The sequence below is a fragment of the Lepidochelys olivacea genome, assembly GCF_965140295.1.
Source record: "Lepidochelys olivacea isolate rLepOli2 genome assembly, chromosome: 7".
Classification (NCBI taxonomy): Eukaryota; Metazoa; Chordata; order Testudines; family Cheloniidae; genus Lepidochelys; species Lepidochelys olivacea.
This window is the reverse complement of record NC_140417.1, coordinates 126,323,215-126,343,733: the sequence shown is the minus strand read 5'-3', so window position 1 is coordinate 126,343,733 and position 20,519 is coordinate 126,323,215. Positions and strand designations below refer to the sequence as shown.

Sequence of the window (20,519 nt, the reverse complement as noted above, 5' to 3'; positions counted from 1 at the left end):
TCCCCACCCAGCCCCCGCCCAGCCCGCCCCCCAGCACCGCGTAGGCTCCCACACCCTTCCCACCGCACTGCCCAGAATCCCATGCCCTCCCCACACAGCATCATCAAGCCCCCTCAGAGCACCACCTAGTCCCGCACACTCTCCCCACACAGCCCCCCACACACCCCAACCCTGCTCTCCCCAGCACTGCCCGCCCACCCTGCCTTCCCATAGCCAGCAGCCCACCCTCAAAACACACCCCAGCAGCACCCCTCCATGCCTCCCTCTTCACCCAGAGGCCGGGAGCAGTGAAATGGGGGTCAGCAAAGCTGAGGGTCAGTTTTCTCAAGCAACTATTATGGTTGTAAAGCGGCGAGCTGTGGGGTGGGATTTCACAGTGTCCCCGCCCCCAAGCCACAAGATCCCTTCTCTCACCTTCCCCGTTTCCATGGCCTCCTTCTCAATCAGCCTCTGTCCTGTCACCTCCTCAGAAGGCTGCTTGTCCTTGGGCCCCACCTCACTCGCTCGCAGGGCCTTTCGCAGGGACCCGTTGCTGCTGGTGCTGAGGCTGCAATAGGGCGATTGCTCATCGTTAGCCACGGGGCAGCTGCACTTGGAGCCACCCACCCGCCTCGCCCCGCACTGAGCCTCCCGCTCCAGCATGCTGGCTGCAGCGGGATCTGCCAGGGACCAGCCATGGGACTCACTGACTTTGGCGAGAGAAACATTTCAACTGGACCCTTTGGTAATTCCTCCGAGTCCAGCGTTGTTCCCACCCTCTCCAGCTAAACAAGCCCAGCCCCGCACTCCGGACACACCTTTGCCCAGCCAGCCAGCCCCAGGGAAAAGCCCAAGGGCTGGATGTCTGACATACAGAAACCGCTGGATAAGTCACACTAGAGGGGAAGCTAGCTACTCAGCAGCGCGATCCTGCCCAGTGCATTGTGGGGGAGCAGAAAGCGGTGGGGTCGGGAGGCAGCTGCAACAGGGGAGCGTGGGGGGAAGACTGCTGGAGAAACCCTGCAGGCAGGAACTTGCCGAGCCTGGGCTGGGGAGCAGAACCATGACAGACAGGCCCTTTCCGATCAGCAGCTGAGCAAAGCAGAGGGCCCCACATGCCATGCAGGTCAGGGAGGCTCCAGAGACCAGGGCTCTCAGACGCTTTCCCACAGGTTCCCCAAGAAGTGAAGCCTCACACAGGGCCCCTCCATCCCAGGAAGCCCAGCAGAGGCCCAGGGTAGAGGGAGATGCCTGGACAGGGAGAGGGACGGAAAGGGAGAGGTTCTGGTGGTGGGGGAATGAGATCCAATGACTGGGGACAGGTTCCTACCTGCGGCTGAATCCTCTCTGCTGGATGCTGGCTTCTCTTTTCAGGGTCATGGTCACTATGTCAGCTGGCACTTCCTCCGGGCTAGTCTCAGGGACCTCGCCGTCTTGCTCCTCTGCAGCTTCCACTGAAATAGCAGACACAGGAGTTAGGAGGCACCTGGACTGGATGTGGCATTCAGCATTGAACAGAGAGCAGCACACGGCTACGTAGTACCAGGCCTGTGCTGTGTCCTCCTGCACAGCAGCCAAGAGCTCCCTGCAATACCTTCAGGAGCCCTTATTAAACTGTGCTCAAGTATCCTTGGGGTCCATTGTATTACATGAACGGCTTGTGTGTGATGGTGGGCAGGGATGTATGTAACCTCTGGAGTGGGGAGATGTAATTCCTGGGGGCTCAAAAGACTATATCGAACAATGTGTCAGACTAAAACAGACTCTTGGAAAAGTGTGGAGTGGAATATACAGGGCGCGGGGAATCCCCACCTCCGGTGATGCAAACCCAGGCCCTGAGGAGGGGCTACTGTCTGCTGATCACTCTTGCTGCCATCTGACAGGTTCCTAGCTCTCTCCCCTGAAGCAGCTGGTGCTGGTGGCCCCTGTTGGAGATGGGGTACTGGGCTACACAGACCCCTGCTCTGAGCTGGAGTGGGAACCCTTCGCCCCTAGGAGTAAGAGTGCAGTGTTCTCTAGGTGGAACCGTCCCACTCCTTGTCAGGGCCCGTCTTGGGGAAACCAAGGGCCTTTTCTGGCTTCCCAGGACTGCACACTCTCCTCAGGTGAGACGCTGGGCTTGCTCCTAGCCACAGAAAGGGGAACGTCCAAGCGGCAAGGTGAGCGCGGTCTCCCAGCCGCAGCATGGGGCTTTGGGGCCTGAGCTCCAGCCAAGCTGAACAGGGAAGGAGAAGAGACCATGCTCTGGGAACCACTGTGGGTGGGAAGGTTCCCAGCAGGGGTCAGGGCAAGGTTCCTGCAGAGCCATATAGCTCTTTCTGCTGACTCATACTGAGGTAAGACGAGCTGCGTCACACTGGGTCCAGTTCAGGAGGAGGCAGGTTTGGTGTGTCCCCGGAGGCAGAGGGGAAGGGGCAGAAACAGAAAGGCCCTGCAGAGACAGACCCAAGCCCCGGAGACAGTGCAGGCCGAGACTCTCCTTGTATTAGTGTTACCCTCTGTGACGGGGCAAGGCCAGATGGCTATAGAAAAGTAGTGGGAGATAGATATGTTAGCTCCACGCTAAACAAATCCCTGGTACCAGGTTAAGTGAAATGGCAGCTGCTCCAGGTCAATTAAGACACCTGGGGCCAATTAAGAACTTTCCAGAAGGCAGGGAGAAGGCTAGGTTGATTGGGACACCTGAAGCCAATCAGGGGACTGGCTGAAACTAGTTAAAAGCCTCCCAGTTAGTCTGGTGGGTGTGTATGTCAGGAGATGTGGGAGGAAGTTGTGCTGTTGGAGAGGCTGAGTAATACACACCATATCAGGCACAAGGAAGGAGGCCCTGAGGTAAGGGTGAAGTGGAGCTTGAGGAAGTGAGGGCTGCGGTGGGGGAAGTAGCCCAGGGAATTGTACATGTCATGTTTCTAAAAGGTCAGCTACCATAGCTGATACTATTAGGGTCCCCGGGCTACTCTACCCGGAGTAGAGGGTGGGCCCAGGCTTCCCGCCCCCACCTTTGCCCTCTGATTAATCACTGAGACTGGGAGACAACAGAGACTGTGCAAGGAAGGATAACTTCTCACCTCCCTCGCTGGCTTATGATGAAAATGGCTCAGTAAACTGTGACCCTTGTCCCTAGAGAAAGACGGGTTACGTGGAGGGTCACAGTGAGCCTCTGAGGCTAGCGAAATCCGCCAGGAAACGTGGGACCCACGGAGGCAAGGACAGAACTTTGTCACACCTCGTTAACAGGGGCAAACCCCAGGTGGGTGAGTTAGGGCTGTCTCCTTCCCTCCCGCCAACACTGCGGCGCTCTGGGCAACACAGCACAAAACAGGACTCCATGGGCACCTGTATGAAGCTGACCCTGGGTCCAGCACATGCCCCTGTACCTGTGGCCTCCCCCTCGGGGGTGCTACCCTCCTGGCTTCCATACATGCTCAAGAGCTGAGCGAAGGCCCCCCCGTTAGCCAGCAAGGTGCTGTAGGAGCCCTGCTCAGACACGGCACCGGCCACCAGCACGACAATCTCATCCGTCTTTGGCAGGAAACTGATACTGTGCGTCACCAGGATCCGGGTCTGCCACGAAGAATGGCACAGAGGTTACAGGGTCCAGCAGCTACAGGACTGCCGCCCCCTCCCGTGTCCTTGGCTGGAAACACATGCCACCCCCGGCTGAGGACCGGCAGGGCACTCCATCACCTACCTCCCCCCCCTGGTTGGGGACCTGCAGGGCTCCCCCTCACCCACTCCCCCCCTGGCTGGGGACTCACAGGGTTCCCCCTCTTTCAGCCCTGCCCCAAGCTGGGGACCCAGAGGGCTCCCCCTCACTCGCCACCAGCTGGGGACCTGCTGGGCTCCCCCTCACCTATTACCGTCCCCAGCTGGGGACTCAACGGGCTCCCCATCATCCACTCCTGCCCACCGCTAGGGACCTGCCAGGCTCCCCATCATGCCCCTTCACCATTTAGATTTAGTTGGGGATTGGCCCTGCTTTGAGCAAGGGGTTGGACTAGATGACCTCCTGAGGTCCCTTCCAACCCTGATATTCTGTGATTCCCCCAGCTCTGTCTGGGAACCTGCGGGGCACTCTGTCATCTACCCTCACCCCTGGCTGGGGATGCACAGGGCCCCCCTCGTCCACTCACGCCCCCAGTGGAGAGCCTGGAGGTGTTCCTGTTGCCAACTGCACAGAACTGCCCACCAACTAGCCCCTCGTTCAAGCCCCCTGTTAAGCCACTAAGAGGGCTTGCCTGGCTGCAGAGGGGGCCACACCAGAAGTGCCCCAGATGAGGGTTGATGGGGGAAATCTCCTAGGTGGGGACTGCTCCCTGCCCCGATTAGTTTGGGGCTGTTCTCACCTTGCCCTGCAGCAGCCCGTCCGGCCCCAGCACCTGGTCAAAGAGGTGCTTCCCCACGTGAGCATCTACGGCCGACAGGGGGTCGTCGAGAAGGTAGATATCTGCGTTGCTGTACACCGCCCTAGCCAGGCTGACCCGCTGCTTCTGGCCCCCACTCAGGTTAATGCCCTGGTAGGGGAAAGCACCTGACTGTAAGTCCTGGGGCTCTCCCGGCACCCCAGTGTGCTGACTGAGGGGAGCAAAGTCTTCCACTGGTGCTCACTCACCCTCACCCAGCCCCATGTTCTCCAGACAGCCCCCCCCGAGCATCACACGCTCTCTGCACCCCCACCCTACCCTCACAGGCTCCAGACACTCTGTACCCCCTACCTTATCCCTACATGCTCCAGACAGCCCCGACAAGCACCATACGCTCTCTGCACCCCCACCCTACTCCCATGTTCTCCAGACAGCCCCCCCCGAGCATCATACACTCTCTGCACCCCCATCCTACTCCTACATGCTCCAGACAGCCCCTAAGCACCATACGCTCCCACGCCCTCTGCAGCACCGTCCTACCCCACGTGATCCAGATAGCACCATACGCTCTCTGCACTCCCACCCAACCCCCACGTGCTCCAGACAGCCCCCCTGTGCCCCATATGCTCTCTGCACCCCCACCCTACCCCCACGTGCTCCAGACAGCCCCCCTGTGCCCCATATGCTCTCTGCACCCCCACCCTACCCCCACGTGCTCCAGACAGCCCCCCTGTGCCCCATATGCTCTCTGCACCCCCACCCTACCCCCACGTGCTCCAGACAGCCCTTCCCCCGAGCGCCACATGTTCTATGCCACCCCCATCCCACCCCTAGGAGCTCCAGACACTCCCCAAGTGTTCTCCATCATTACCTCCCAAATACACACCCAGGGGCTGCTGCTTCTACCACCAAACATTCCTCCTCAGCCTTGGACACCCGTGCACCTCCCCAACTCCACATACCTCCTCCTCTTCTTCTACCTTCCTCAGATGCCCACGAGCCACCCATTCCTACTACCACACGACCCTCAAGCTTCCTACACTAACACACCCTCCACCCTCTCTGAGCCACCCCAGACACCTCCCCCGCTCCTATCCCCCACCTACTCCCCAGGGCGCCTCCTCCCAGCCTTCCCCTCCATCACACTCTCCTTCCCCGACATGCCCAGTGCCAATACCTTCTCTCCAATCTCCGTGAGGTCACCTCCAGGGAGCAGCTTCAGGTCTGGAAGGAGAGCACAGGCCTCCACAACCCGCTGGTACCTAGCCTCATCCAGTTCTAACCCAAAAAGAATGTTGTCCTTCAGCGTGGCGTTCTGGATCCAGGCCTGCTGGGGAACGTAGGCCACAGAGCCCTGGAGGGAAGAGCCCAATCTGAGCTGACTCATCCAGTCAGTGCAGGACTTGGGCCCTGGACTAGGGGCTGGGGAAAGGAGGGATGGGGGAGTTGGGCCTGGGATGGGAGCAGTCACATCCCCTGTGCAGGGAACTAGACAAAGCCAAGATGAGATTGTGACATTGGCAGACCAGGTGCCAGCTCATGCCAAGGCCTCTAGGCCTCAGCTGAACATAGACCAATACATTGCTGGAAACCAGTCTGGCTCAGCTGTGTGTTGGCATTGTTCAAATAAAGTTGAGGTGTATGAGAATGTGGTTAGACATTATGAAATGCTGGTAGGAGCTGCATGTAGTAATCTCACTTACAACATCTGTACCCCACATTTTAAGGTTATATTGAGCATTTACTTTGTAATCCCCTGTAACTGTGTAACTTGTGAACCAGGAACGAAGCATTAACTAATGTAAAATGCTGGCTTCCTATTGAAGTGGTTAGGCCTTGCCCACCAAGAAAGCCCATTGAAACAAAGGAGCCATTGTGAAACATCAGAGGACAAAGACGTTGTTAATTGCTCCCCACACTCCCAGGAAGAGGAATCATCCCATCAGCTTGAGCTCTGGGGGAAGGGAATAAAAATTCCTGCCAAAGAAGAAGCTGGATCTTTTATGTCACTTGGACTTTGAAGGACAAGAATTACCAGGCATAAACAAAAGATCCCCAATGCTTGGCCTCGCTTAGCCCTAAAGGACACATAGAGCTTGCTTATTATAGAAGCTTCTATTACTTTTTGAAACTTTAGATTGGAACCCATTGGTGTGTTTGTTTATTTGCTTTAACCTTGTAAATAGCACTCATTTCTTTTTCTTAGTCAATATATCTTTAGTTAATTTATTATAGGATTGGCTACAAGCATTGTCTTTGGTGTTAGATCTAAGGTGCAACTGACCTGAGGAAAGTGACTGACTGGTCCTTTGGGACTGGGAGTAAACTGAATGTTGTTGTGATTTTTGGTGTAAGGGACCATCTATCACAAAGACAAGTTTACCTGGGTGACAAGATAGATCAGAGTACCCAAGAGTACTGTCTGTGACTCCCTGGTTAGGCTGTAATAATGCCTGAGGAGTTTACACTTGATGCATGGCTGGTGAAATAATAGAATCCTAGAACTGGAAGGGACCTCATCTAGTCCAGTCCCCTGCACTCAAGGCAGGACTAAGTATTATAGACCATCCCTGACAGGTGTGTGTCCAACCTGCTCTTAAAAATCTCCAATGACAGAGATTCCACAACCTCCCTGGGCAATTTATCCCAGTGCTTAACCACCCTGACAGGATGTTTTTCCTTATGTCCAACCTAAACTTTACTTGCTGCAATTTAAGCCCACTGCTTCTTGTCCAATCCTCAGAGGTTAAGGAGAACAATTTTTCCTCCATGTAACAACCTTTTATGTACTTGAAAACTGTTATTATGTCCCCCCTCAGTCTTCTCTTCTCCAGATTAAACAAACCCAATTTTTTCAATCTTCCCTCATAGGTCATGTTTTCTAGACCTTTAATCATTTTTGTTGCTCTTCTCTGGGCTTTCTCCAATTTGTCCACATCTTTCCTGAAACATAAGTACAGAACTCACAACAGGGGTGTGTGCTCTGGCTCTTAACAGACAGCTTGGCAGAGCTGATAATTCCTGTGACACTAAACATCCTGCAGGATAAATGTTGTTCACTGCATCTCCCCAGGACTTAGGGGGAAGAGGGTGCTGGAGGCTAGGACCCTAACTAGCCTTTCCACCCTACAGACCAAGGGTTTGCTCTCACTTCCATGAACTGGGTGGATATTTGTCCATGGCACCAAGCTGCCATGTGATCGGTTGTGACAGTTAGTGGATGTCCGGAGCAATAGCATGAAGTGTGTGAGGGAGGTCTGAAGCGTATTGGCAGAGTCGGGTAGGAACAATTTGAGTAGCGGGGGGCTGCAGATCAGGATTGAGGGGCATCGGCAAAGATATGCACATAGGGAACCCAGGGCTGGAAGAGCAGCGGGCTGTGGGGCGGGGCTGAGGGGCACCAGCAGAGCTAGAGGGTGTCCCAGAGCTGGAATACCAGGGAAATCTGCAAGTCATGACTGAGGCTGTTTGGCCTGGATACTGGCTGGGGAGAAGGGTGGGAGGGGCCTTGGTGTTCACATCTTTGCCTGGGGTGGGAACTCTTAAGTGCCCCCCAGGATCCAACAGCAGCTCACGGGGCCTCCTCCACCCAGGGCAGCTCCTCTCACCTGGATGTTAATGTGCCCCTTGAGGTTCTCCATCTCTCCTAGCACGGCTGACACCAGTGAGGATTTCCCTGAGCCCACAGCCCCGACCACAGCCACCAGACACCCAGGCTTGATATCCAGAGTGACCCTGGAAGGACAAGAGAGCTGAGTGGGACACAGAGCAGCGCTGAGCAGCTACTAGGGATGTAAATAACGCGTAAAAACAATAACCGTGTAACCAATTAAAATTCTACGGTTACATGGTTAAACGTTTAACCGGGGAATTAGGAATGTGGGGGCTGCTACAGCATGGGGATCCCTGCTGCCCGGGGATCCCCATGCCCGGGGATCCCTGCTGCCAACCCCATGCCCAGCATCCCGGTGTGCCTGGCATCCTGGTTTCCGGCCCGCGCCCAGGGTCCTGGCTGCCATCCCATGCCACAGATCCCGGCTGCCGGCCCGCCCTGGGGCTCTGCGCTGTGGTGGCAGCCGGGTTGCTGGGCGCAGATGGCAGCAGAGCCCTGGGTACGGGGCCGGCAGCCAGGATCCCAGACGTGCGGGGCAGCAGCCGGGACCTCGGGCAGAGTTTAATTGTTAACAGAAACCGATAAGCCTCAAGCTTATTGGTTAACCAGTTAAATTTTTACATCCCTAACAGCTACGTTATCCAGGCTAACCACAGACTCCTTCCTGGACTCCTGCGTCTCCTGGACTTGCCACCTGGGCCTTGCATGGGGCTGGAAACGTCATGAAAGGACCCAGACCATGTGATCAACGAGAACAAGCCAGCGAAGCAGGTGTTTCCAGCTGCCCGTGTCTCTGCTCTGGGGGATGTGTGTCCTGCAGGGCCAGGCTGCACAGGGGGCTGTGTTCCACCCATGACAGCACAAGGCGATTGCCTGGCAAGTCAGTAACAGGGAAGGGAGCCCCCCCAGCACAGCACAAGGCCCTGAACGCAGCACACTTACTCTCTGATCACAGGCCCGGCACCCTGCTCCCAGGCAAAGGAGGCCTCGGAGAACTGCATTGCACAGTCTGCCAAGAGAACGGGCAGCACCTCAGAGACTGGGTGGGGAACAGATCTCTCCCCAGCCCAACCCCAAACTCAGTGTGTCCAGCTCCCAGGAGCCACCAGCCCACTCGGGGGCTCCCCCTCATGCCTAGTGGATCCAGGATTTGGGCTGAGGGAGGAAATCCTCCCCAAAGGGCCCTGCACATGAGGGGAGGGTTGTTGTACCACAGGACCCTGAAAACCAGGTGCCCCCCCATGAGGTGCGAGTGGGGGAGGGTGTATCTAAGGGCCCCACACATGGGGTAGGAGTGGAGGGGACATTGTGCCAGGGGGCACCACACACTGGGTGGGAGAGGGGGGATGTATCTAAGGGCCCCACACATGGGGTGGGGGTTGTGCCCAAGTGCCCCCCACATGCACTGGTGCTGATGGGGAGTTGTATTTGAGGGCCCTACACACCCATGATGTGGCAGCGGGCCCCCCACAGGCACACCAGGGCCCTCTGTAAGACTGGCAGTTTATTTACCAACACTGGGGTCATCTCTTATGGCTGAGGGGTCCAGGTCGCCACTCCCCAGGTACCGCTCCAGCCGCTCGGTGGACACGGTGGTCTGCAGGAAGCAAAAGGGGATGTCACACAGGTGAGACACAAATCCATCCGAGTGGGGTAGAGAGCTCCAGAATCTTCCAGCCCAACCCTCACACCCTGGGGGCAACTCCCCAGTTCTGTATTTCCCACGAGATTGAACAAAAAGGCAGGGGCCGTGTGTCTGTGTGTGCAGCACCCAGAAGGTTACTCTCCCTGCGCAGCACCTCGGGCGCTTCGAGGTGTGTGTTCCTGTGGACACTCCCCTGTAGGACGCTCCTGTGGACACCTCCTGCACCTGGGTTCGGAGAGCTTCGGTACCCACCCCCGCTGGGCTGCGCTTGTGCTCCTCCCCGTCTCGCACCATCTATATAGCGCCCTGTGGTCCAACCACCCTCAGTTCCTTCTCTGCTGCAGAGTGTGTGTGTGCGCTTCGAAGCAGAGAGGAAGGAGGGTGGGGAGCGGAGCACCCGGAGGGACACATCTTTCAGAACCTCCGTTACTGCACAGGGGGAGTCACCGTTCCTTCTTCTTTGAGTGGTGTTGTGATGGATGGTCCACTGTCAGTGACTGTAGAGCAGTGCCCCGAGATGGAAGTGACTTCGGAGTGATGTCTACTAAAGCTGGGAGGTTTTGCCAATACAGAGAAGGACTGGGATATCATACAGGAAGATCTGGATGACGTTGTAAACTGGAGTAATAGTAATAGGATGAAATTTAATAGTGAAAAGTGCAAGGTCATGCATTTAGGGATTAGTAACAGGAATTTTTGCTATAAACTGGGGACGCATCACTTGGAAGTAACAGAGGAGAAGAAGGACCTTGGAGTATTGGTTGATCACAGGATGACTATGAGCCGCCAACGTGATATGGCCGTGAAAAAAGCTAATGCGGTCTTGGGATGCATCAGGCGAAGTATTTCCAGTAGAGATAAGGAGGTGTTAGTACCGTTATACAAGACACTGGTGAGACCTCATCTGGAATACTGTGTGCAGTTCTGGTCTCCCATGTTTAAGAAAGATGAATTCAAACTGGAACAGGTACAGAGAAGGGCTACTAGGATGATCCAAGGAATGGAAAACCTACCTTACGAAAGGAGACTCAAAGAGCTTGGCTTGTTTAGCCTAACCAAAAGAAGGCTGAGAGGAGATATGATTGCTCTCTATAAATATATCAGAGGGATAAATACCACAGAGGGAGAAGAATTATTTCAGCTCAGTATCAATTCAGTGGACACAAGAACAAATGGATATAAACTGGCCATCAGGAAGTTTAGATTTGAAATTAGATGAAGGTTTCTAACCATCAGAGGAATGAAGTTCTGGAACAGCCTTCCAAGGGTAGCAGTGGGGGCAAAAGATATATCTGGCTTCAAGCCTAAGCTTGATAAGTTTATGGAATGGATGATATGATGGGATAGCCTAATTTTGGCAATTAATTGATCTTCAACTATTAGCGGTAGATATGCCCAATGGCCTGTGATGGGATGTTAGATGGGGTGGGATCGGAGTTACTACAGATAATTCTTTCCTGGGTGTCTGGCTGGTGAGTCTTGCCCACGTGCTCAGGGTTTAGCGGACAGCCATATTTGGGGTTGGGAAGGAATTTTCCTCCAGGGCAGATTGGCAGAGGCCCTGAGGGCTTTTCGCCTTCCTCTGCAGCGTGGGGCACAGGTCACTTGCTGGAGGATTCGCTGCACCTCCAAGTCTTTAAACCATGATTTGAGAACTTCAATAGCTCAGACATAGGTCAGGGGTTTGTTACAGGAGTGGGTGGGTGAGATTCTGTGGTCTGCGTTGTGCAGGATATCAGACTAGACTATCATAATGGTCCCTTCTGACCTTAAAGTCTATGATTCTATGATTATTTTTGTTGAAGTGGTGGGTACCGCTTTTGAAAGTCTTACACTGTCTTTCTCAGTGCCAAGAGACCATGTTTCCACCTGTGATCCCGCCCACTTTGGACCTGTCCTTTGCACCAGTACAGGAGGTTCCCAGACAGTCACGGTAGCTGTCTCACGTCTGTAGCCACAACATCCTCACAGCTCCCTGGGGATGCCTTTTTCTGAGGCAGCTCCTTAGCGGGGGAGCTTGTGGCCCTTTCCTTTTTGCCTGGGCGAGAGAGGGTGGGTTTCCTCTTGGTGGCGCGCAGTGAGTGAGCGTCGGCTGATGACCGGGCAGATGGTGAGCACCGCATAGGAGAGGCATCGGGGCCAGGGTCTGAGGCTGGTCGCAAAGAACTCTCCATGAGTAAAAGTTTTAGCCTCAGTTCATGGGCCTTCAAGTTGAGGCAGCAGGTACACTTCTGAGAGATGTGTCCCTCACCGAGGCAGTGTATGCACCAGGAGTGACCATTGCTCATGGGGATGGCTTCGCAGCAAGAGAGGCACCTCTTAAACCTGGGGGATTGGGGCATAAACGACCAGGGAGAGTTTCCCGATCGGGAAAGGCATATTAAAAAAGGGAAACCTATGCTAAGTTAAAGAATAATGGGGAAGAAAGAGCAATGGAATTTTTTTTTAGGGGAAAGAAAAATGAAAGGAAACGGCGATTCTACAAAAGAACAGAAACACGACTATTACTGCTACTACTAAAGGCTAGGGATGTCCGAAGGGCTCTGCTCAGGATCCCATCCCAGACCAAGGGCGGTTGAGAAGGAACTGAGGGTGGCTGGACTGCACAGCGCTATACTGCACAGACACCACTCATGGCATGCATGGGCGGCCCAATGGGCCCAGCTACCAAAGATCTCCAATCCCAGGCGACACTACTGGACGAATTACAGCCCCAATCCTGGCAGGGCCTCCGGGTGCCGCCACAACACACTCGACCCACCGAGGAAATAAATCAGAATGCCGGGTGGATAGGGAGCCTTGCAACCCAAGTCCTCCTGAGCCCCACACGCTGAGCCTGAACCATACGATTCATTTGGAGGTTAACAAAAGGGCCCAAGACTCAACCTCCTTCTCTCCGCCCTGCCCGGGGGGCTCACCTGCACCAAGGAGGAGATGACCATGGGCAGCATGGCCAGGGGGAAGCGCAGCACGTTGAAGAGGGAGATGGAGGTAAATGCCTTCTGTGCATCTAGGATGTTCTTCTCATCCACCATGACGTAGACAGCGAAGCTGGCCACAGAGACCTGGGGGCAGGGGGTGTTAGAGCCACAGCCCCATCTGCCACTGCAGCCACGCCCTCACCCCTACCCCACCTTGTGCTCCTGCCCGGCATCCCATCCTCCGCATGCAGGGGCACGTGCTCAGGCCAAGGGTCCCATCTCCCAGGGCTTGGTGCTCCTTTTGGGGCCCCAGCCCATGTGTCCTCCACACACAGCGCTCCAGCTGGGGGACCCTCCAAAGCTCTTGTTGGGGTCTCCCCAGAAGAGTGGACAGTGGACAATAAACACTTTGGTGCTTTGCCTGCCTTCCCTGGGACAGACGCCCTGGCACAGGAGCCCTTCCCAAGGACAGACACTCCGCCACAGGGGCCCCTCGGGACAGGCGCCCCGCCCAGGGCAAGTCCCAGTCCCTGATCATAGGGAGGTAGTATGGGATGGTGCGGGGAATAGGCACATTACTCCCCATCCGCAGCCTGTCAGCCCCTGGGCACATCCTACCCCCTAACCTCAAAGCCTGATCCCCCCCTCCCCTCCCCCAAAACCACCTACGCATCCACGCCTACAGCCTTATCGTCCTGGGCATATCCCAATCTGTCCTGCCACCCCAGGAGGCAACCCCGTCTCCCCGGAGGCCTCCCACCACCGCCAGCCCCCGAGCACTCACCAGGAACGGGGCACAGGAGAAGATGAAGATGGAGAAGGCCTGAAGGTAGGTAAAGTGCAGCAAGCCCTTCAGCTCACGCACCCGGATCTCCCCAACCTGTTGCTCAAATGAAGGCTCCCAGGCAAACAGCTTCAGGATCTGAGTGACGACCAGAATGAGCGGATCCAGCTCCCACAGTGACCCCTGCTCCCAAGGCTCATCTCATCTGCACGCAGCACCCCATCCACCGGCTCTGGGTCTCACTCTCCTGCCTGCAGCCCCACCCATAGGTAGCTGCACAACCAGCCAGGGGCATTATGGGGGTCACCTTCCTGGACTCATACAGCAAATCCTATACCATCACATGCCATCAGCTGGGGGGGTGGGGCACTGCCAGACTGCTGCCATGCAGAGAAGGATGGGACCCCATGTGCCCTGGGGTGGGGATGGCCAGGCACCAATCCCAGGTGTCCTGGTGGGGGGCAGGACAGCCAGGCACGCCCCTAATGCCCTGGAGGGGGAGGGGCAGCCAGGCACTCGGGGGTGGGGTCCATGGTGCTCACCTTGATCCCACTAAGGATTTCATTCATTATTTTCATGCGCTGATCCTTGTTCTTCATGTTCTTCATCTGCCAGTGAGAAAGGCGAGTTGGATCCCCCAGCCCGAACCCCAGCCCAAGGCAAAGAGCAGCTCCTAAAACCCAGGAACTCCACAAACGCCCCATCTCGGCCCCAGGCTCACTCATCCCTCATCTGCCTTGCCAGCACTCCCCATCTGCAGGCCCCACCCCTGGACTCCGGTCTATTCCAGGCGGGCCCCCTCTCCCGCTGGCAGGGCCTGGACCAGCACAGGTGCAGGAGGGTCAGCTCACAGGGCTGGGGTCTCTGCTGGAGCTTGGTGCTCCACAGAGCGGCCTCCGGGCTGCAGGGTAAAGGGGCAGCCCCAAGCAGGCTCTGCATTTCCTCTCTCGGACCCCATCTACATTCCCACTCCGGAGAGCCACTGGCAGTGGGCAGGGGCACTGGAGGGAAGAAGACGGGGTGGCTGGTGCGTGGGGGGCTCAAGCGGAGAGGGGCAAGGAGGAAGCCTTTGCCAGGCCAGCCCGGGGAGTGGACCCTGCCCAACCACTGACCTGAATGGTTCTGGCCTTGGTGGCCAGGAGAGCGTTGATGGGGATGAGCAGCACCATGACCCCGATCCCTGCCAGGACGGAGGGGCCCAGCTCCCACCACAGGAAGACAATGGACAGGGCGATCTGCAGTGGTGCCGACCACAGCTGGTGGATGAAGTTGGCCAGATCCATGAACCTCTGGGCATCGGCCGACATCAGGTTCACCGTCTCACCCTGAGTGTACTCCTTGCGGGTGGCGTTGGAGATAGTGAGCGCCTAGGGTGGACAGCACAGTCACCAGGGGCCAGGTCAGCCCCCAGCCCCTGGGCGCCGTGCAGAGTGCTGCGTGCGAAGTCGAGGCCAAACGCATCAGAGCAGCTCCTGGTGGGGGCCAAGCTTCCTGGACTGACTCCTGAGTCCCGGCTCTTGGACACTCCTCCTTGCCGGGCCTCCCGCCTGGCTCTGGGGGCCGCTGCACTATTGTGGGTAAATGCCTCCCACCAGGACTCTGCAGCCTGCGCTTCACTGCATGGGGATTACAGCAGGGAGCCGGCCTGGTGTGCATGGTTCTTACTGCATGACTCCCGGCAGCTAACTCCCAGGATGTCCAAACCTCCAGCCCCTTCACTGGGGAACAAAGGCCCAGCTCATAGGTGCCCTTGGAGGAGAGGCAAAGACACAAGAAGAGGGAAGTGTATTTGGGGGACAGGGTTTGGGGGGAGCAGGAAAGCCCGACATGCCGTCCTGCAGCTGTTCCTGGCAGGGAATGCTGATGGGGGTACACACACCGACCTTCTTGTAGACAGCGGCCATGAGTGCCGTGCGCACACTCATGCCCAGCAGGAAGCAGAGCTGAAAGTACTGCTGCAGGCAGATGGACTGGACCAGCGCGGTTACGAACAGTAGCAAGGCGTAGAGGTAGCCCTGCCAGGCATACGCCGTGGGGTCCGCAACAAAGGAGATCAGCAGTCTGACGGTCAGAGCAGCCCGTGAGACCAGTCAGGCATGGGGAGACCTCTGCCCCACAGAGACCAGCCCCCCAGGGACACCGCCACCCCAGCCCCACAGAGACCAGCTCCCCAAGCATGCTATCACTTCCTCCCTGCAGAGACTACCCACCAGGGACACCACAAACCCTACCCACAGAGACCAGCCCTCCAGGGACACCCCCACCCGCATAGATCGGCCCCCCAAGGATGCTGCCACCCCTCCCTGGAGAGACCACCCCCCCCAGGATACCACAACTCCTGTCCCACAGAGACCAGCCCCACACAGATCCCGCCACCCCTGCCCCACAGACACCAGCCCCCCCAACACCCCTCCACCCCACAGAGACCCAGAAGGGTATTGCCACCCCTTGCCTCAAAGAGACTAACCCTGGGGGTGCCACCACCCCCAGCACACAGACGCCAGCCCCCGGGGTCCCCCACCCTCATTCCATCTAGAACAACCAGCCACTGATGCTAAAGTCTGGACCTGACACTGATGCTAAACCCTGGACCATGAAGCAGCCCCCTTGTCTGGGCATGTCCCTGCACCGTCCACAGAGAAACCCCCTGGGCCTGCCCTAGCTCCTGGCTGGGTGCAGGGCAGGCGAGAGGTCTCTGTGGAGGCAGCCCAGAGATGGGGACTCACTTCAGCAGCTGGGGGCTGGCAAACACCAGCAGGTCATGCACCAGCTTGAAAGCCACCGATTTCAGGAGGTTCCCTGCAAAGGTTCTGATCAGGACCTTGGCCAGCCAGGCCTTGGGGTAATCCCCACTGGGGCCACTCACATCTTCCTTCTTCTTCCTCTTCGGCTGCTTCTCCTCCTAGACAGGAGCCAGCATGTGAGAAAGGAAACTGGATCAGACAGGCATCCTGCCGGACACCCACCCTGGGTCAGACACCCCACAGGGTCCTCCCCCACACCCAACACTCCATGGGCCCCCTGGATCAGACACCCTGCATAGGTGCCCCCACCCACCCAGAGGCCCTTCCCCGGGACAGGTGCCCCCCCCCCCAGCCAAGGCACCCTTCTCCCTGGATCAGACACCCCACTCAGGGGCTCTTCCCTGGGACAGGTGCTCCGCACAGGTGCAAGGCCCAGTCCCGGATGGCAGGGAGGCAGCATGGGATGGTGGAAGCAGTGGGTGCTCGGGAAGGGGTGGGGGAGCTGCAGGCGGCTGGTTCCCGGGGCTGGGAGGGATGTGTGGGCAGCACAGAACCCCAGAGGAGAAGGGGCGTCACAGCCCTGTGCTTAGACCCTCAGCTCATCACGGAGCAGCACTGATGGCCCAGGGAGAGGGGAGTTGTCAGACAGGCCTGTGGGGAGCTGGTGAGGGGAGAAAACCTTAAGACATGTGGAGCATCTATTGAGGGTTCCCTCCAACCCTCCTCACTCACGTCATTGCAGAGCCAAAGCTCCAATGGCCTGTGCCAGAGACACAGTGACCTGGAGCCAGAGCCCCAAGTCCAGCCCAGAGGGCAGTGAGAGAGTTACCAGCACCAGGATGTCTTGGCTCTGAGCCTTGCTGAGCCCATTCCTGTGGTCTGGGGCTGCCTCGTGCAAACTCCTCTTGCAGCGCCGTCTCTCCAGCCCCCGACGGGCCTTCCTCACCTCGGCCCTCATGTTTCTGTCAAACCTGCTGAAGATTTGCTGCGTTTTCACGTTTTCTTTCAAGTCCCAGAGATCTTCCATCTCCAGGGGTTTGCGATAACCCTTCAGAACCATCCTGTGGGGCAGAGAGAGCCTCTGGTCAGCAAAACCTTCTCCTGCACACTACGGAAACGGGTCTCTCCTGCTGACTGTCCCTCATACCCAGCCCGGAACAGACACAAAGACAACACTCGGGGTCACCGGGTGCAGGCAGCTGAGTCCACCGTGTCCCAAGCAACCAAGCTGCCTCTGGGGTGCTCAATCTCGCTGCAGTGCAAGCCAGGAGCAACTCATTTCACCCACAATTCCTCCCACCCTGCACCTCCTGCACCTGGCAGACAGTGAAACTCAACAGAGTAAGAGAACAAGAGTAAGGTGAGCAGACCTTAGCCTTACACAATGCCCCTCCCTGCCATCCCAGTCCTGGCCTCGCCACAACTCACTCCACTCTGCCGGGGTCCCTCAGTCCCAGCTTGCAACCCCTGCTGTTCCCGCCGTGGGCTCCCTCCCACCCTGCTTTGCCTACCTGGTGTACCAGCCAAAGGTGATGGAGCTCAGGAAGGAGGCTGTGACCTCTGGGTTCTAGGACACCAAGAAAGAGGACAGGTTTCAGAGTGGTAGCCATGTTAGTCTGTATCAGCAAAAAAACCGAGGAGTCCTTGTGGCACCTTGGCCCTGGTCTAGACTACAAGTTTAGGTCGAATTTAGCAACATTAGATCGATTTAACCCTGCACCCGTCCCCACAACAAAGCCATTTTTGTCGACTTAAAGGGCTCTTAAAATCAATTTCTGTACTCCTCCCAGACGAGGGGATTAGCGCTGAAATTGGCATCGCCGGGTCGAATTTGGGGTAGTGTGGACACAATTCGATGATGCTGGCCTCTGGGAGCTATCCCAGAGTGCTCCATTGTGACCGCTCTGGACAGCGCTCTCAACTCAGATGCACTAGCCAGGTAGAGAGGAAAAGCCCCAGGGACTTTCGAATTTCATTTCCTGTTTGGCCAGTGTGGCACAGGTGACCATGCAGAGCTCATCAGCAGAGGTGACCATGGAGTCCCAAAATCGCAAAAGCGCTCCAGGATGGACTGAACGGGAGGCACTGGATCTGATTGCTGTAGGGGAGACGAATCTGTGCTATCAGAACTCCGTTCCAAAAGACGAAATGCCAAAATATTTGAAAAAATCTGCAAGGGCATGAAGGACAGAGGCTATAACAGGGACCCGCAGCAGTGCTGCGTGGAAATTAAGGAACTCAGGCAAGCCTACCAAAAAACCAGAGGCAAACGGCCGCTCCGGGTCAGAGTCCCAAACATGTCGCTTCTATGATGAGCTGCATGCAATTCTAGGGGGTGCCCCTACCATTGCCCCACCGCTGTCTGTGGACTCCTGCAAGTGCGGAGTCTCACGCAACAGGGATGAGGATTTAGGGGACGAGGAAGATGAGGGGGAGGATGAGGATGAAACCGTTCTATCCGACAGCCAGGGACTGTTTATCACCCTGGATCCAATACCCTCCCAACCCTCGCAAGGCAGGCTCCCGGACCTTGAAGGGGGAGAAGGCACCTCTGGTGAGTGTACCTTTGTAAATATAATACATGGTTTAAAAGCAAGCGTGTTTAATGATTAATTTGCCCTGAAGACTTAGGATGCATTCACGGCCAGTACAGCTACTGGAAAAGTCTGTTAACGTGTCTGGGGATGAAGCAGAAATCCTCCAGGGACATCTCAATGAAGCTCTCCTGGAGGTACTCCCAAAGCCTTTGCAAAAGGTTTCTGGGGAGGGCAGCCTTATTCCATCCTCCAAGGTAGGGCACTTTGCCACGCCAGGCCAGTAACACGTGTCTGGAATCATTGCATAACAAAGTATAGCAGTGTATGGTCCTGGTGTTTGCTGGCATTCAAGCAACATCCATTCTTTATCTCTCTGCGTTACCCTCAGGAGAGTGATATCATTCATGGTCACCTGGTTGAAATAGGGGAATTTTATTAAGGGGACAATCAGAGGTGGCTGTTCCTGCTGGGCTGTTTGCCTGTGGCCAAAAAGAAATCATCCCCGCTGTTAGCCACGCGATGGGGGGAGGAGTGAAGCGATCATCCCAGAGAATTGTGTGTGTGTGTGGGGGGGGGGCGGGTTAGTTGGGTTTGTGCTGCACGTTAACCCAGAAACTTCAGCCCCTCCTTTTAAATGGTCAACCCAACAGGTGCTTGGTATGGGAAATGGGGGTGCTGCTGTTTGGAACTATTCCCACATGTTAGGAAAGTTAAAGAAGCCAAAAGACTGTGGCTTACCATGGCTGCCTGAAAGCCGAATTCTGTTGCCCGGCCCTGCGTGTGTGATCTCTCACACCAAACCAGCACGCCCTCAATATAAGAGGCAAAATGCGACCTTGTACCGAAAGCACATGTACTATGTAATGTTAACAGCTTGGTTCATTGTTCTAACCATTGTTCTCTAAAAGGTGTCTTTTTAAATACTACTCTCCCATTTTTTCCTCCCACAGCTGCAAATGTTTCAACACTCCCCCTATCATCTCCATCCCAGAGGCTAGCGCAGATAAGAAGGCAAAAAAACTGCACTCGCGATGAACTGTTCTCTGAGCTCATGCAGTCCTCCCGCACTGAAAGAGCTCAGCAGAATGCGTGGAGGCAAGCAATGTCAGAGTCCAGGAAAGCACAAAATGACGTGAGGACAGGAGGGACACGCGAGAGGAGAGATGACGGGAGCAAGAGGAGAGGTGGTGGCAGCATGATGAGAGGAGGCAGGATGCAATGCTGAGGCTACTGGAGGATCAAACTGATATGCTCCGGCATATGGGTGAGCTGCAGGAAAGGCAGCAGGAGCACAGACCGCCGCTACAGCCCGTGTAACCGTCCGCTCTCCTCCCCAAGTTCCATAGCCTCCTCACCCAGACACCCAAGAACACAGGCTGGGGAGGCTCTGGGCACCCAACCACTCCACCCCAGAGGACTGCCCAAGCAACAGAAGGCTGGCATTCAATAAGTTTTGAAGTGCAGTGTGGCCTTTTCCTTCCCTCCTCCTCCACCGTTCCCGGGCTACCTTGGCAGTTATCCCCCTATTTGTGTGACGAATTAATAAAGAATGCATGAATTTGAAACAACAATGACTTTATTGCCTCTGCAAGCGGTGATCGAAGTGGGGAGGTCGATTGGCTTACAGGGAAGTAGAGTGAACCAAGGGGGTGGGTTTTCATCAAGGAGAAACAAACAGAACTGTCACATCATAGCCTAGCCAGTCATGAAACTGGTTTTCAAAGCTTCTCTGATGCGCAGTGCGCCCTGCTGTGCTCTTCTAACTGCCCTGGTGTCTGGCTGCACGTAACCAGCAGCTAGGCGATTTGCCTCAACCTCCCACCCCGCCATAAACGTCTCCCCCTTACTCTCACAGAGATTGTGCAGCACTCAGCAAGCAGTAATAACAATAGGAATATTGGTTTCGCTGAGGTCTAACCGAATCAGTAAACT

At 56.3% G+C, this 20,519-nt stretch overlaps 1 protein-coding gene across 3 annotated transcripts in view; it reads right to left on the bottom strand.

Moving 5' to 3' along the window:
• Positions 1 to 20,519, bottom strand: part of ABCC2 (ATP binding cassette subfamily C member 2) — a 64,797-nt gene that overhangs the window by 24,606 nt on the left and 19,672 nt on the right. For all 3 annotated transcript variants that reach the window (XM_084634405.1, XM_084634406.1, XM_084634407.1), the window contains 16 exons: positions 17,562 to 17,617; positions 16,880 to 17,111; positions 16,033 to 16,208; positions 15,190 to 15,367; positions 14,419 to 14,673; positions 13,849 to 13,914; positions 13,307 to 13,444; positions 12,520 to 12,666; positions 9,469 to 9,553; positions 8,899 to 8,965; positions 7,952 to 8,078; positions 5,521 to 5,697; positions 4,326 to 4,493; positions 3,357 to 3,543; positions 1,310 to 1,433; positions 415 to 547 (listed from right to left, as the gene is read on the bottom strand). In XM_084634405.1, coding sequence (XP_084490531.1) covers positions 415 to 547; positions 1,310 to 1,433; positions 3,357 to 3,543; positions 4,326 to 4,493; positions 5,521 to 5,697; positions 7,952 to 8,078; positions 8,899 to 8,965; positions 9,469 to 9,553; positions 12,520 to 12,666; positions 13,307 to 13,444; positions 13,849 to 13,914; positions 14,419 to 14,673; positions 15,190 to 15,367; positions 16,033 to 16,208; positions 16,880 to 17,111; positions 17,562 to 17,617 — 2,316 coding nt within the window. The remainder of the gene's footprint in view (positions 1 to 414; positions 548 to 1,309; positions 1,434 to 3,356; positions 3,544 to 4,325; positions 4,494 to 5,520; positions 5,698 to 7,951; positions 8,079 to 8,898; positions 8,966 to 9,468; positions 9,554 to 12,519; positions 12,667 to 13,306; positions 13,445 to 13,848; positions 13,915 to 14,418; positions 14,674 to 15,189; positions 15,368 to 16,032; positions 16,209 to 16,879; positions 17,112 to 17,561; positions 17,618 to 20,519) is intronic.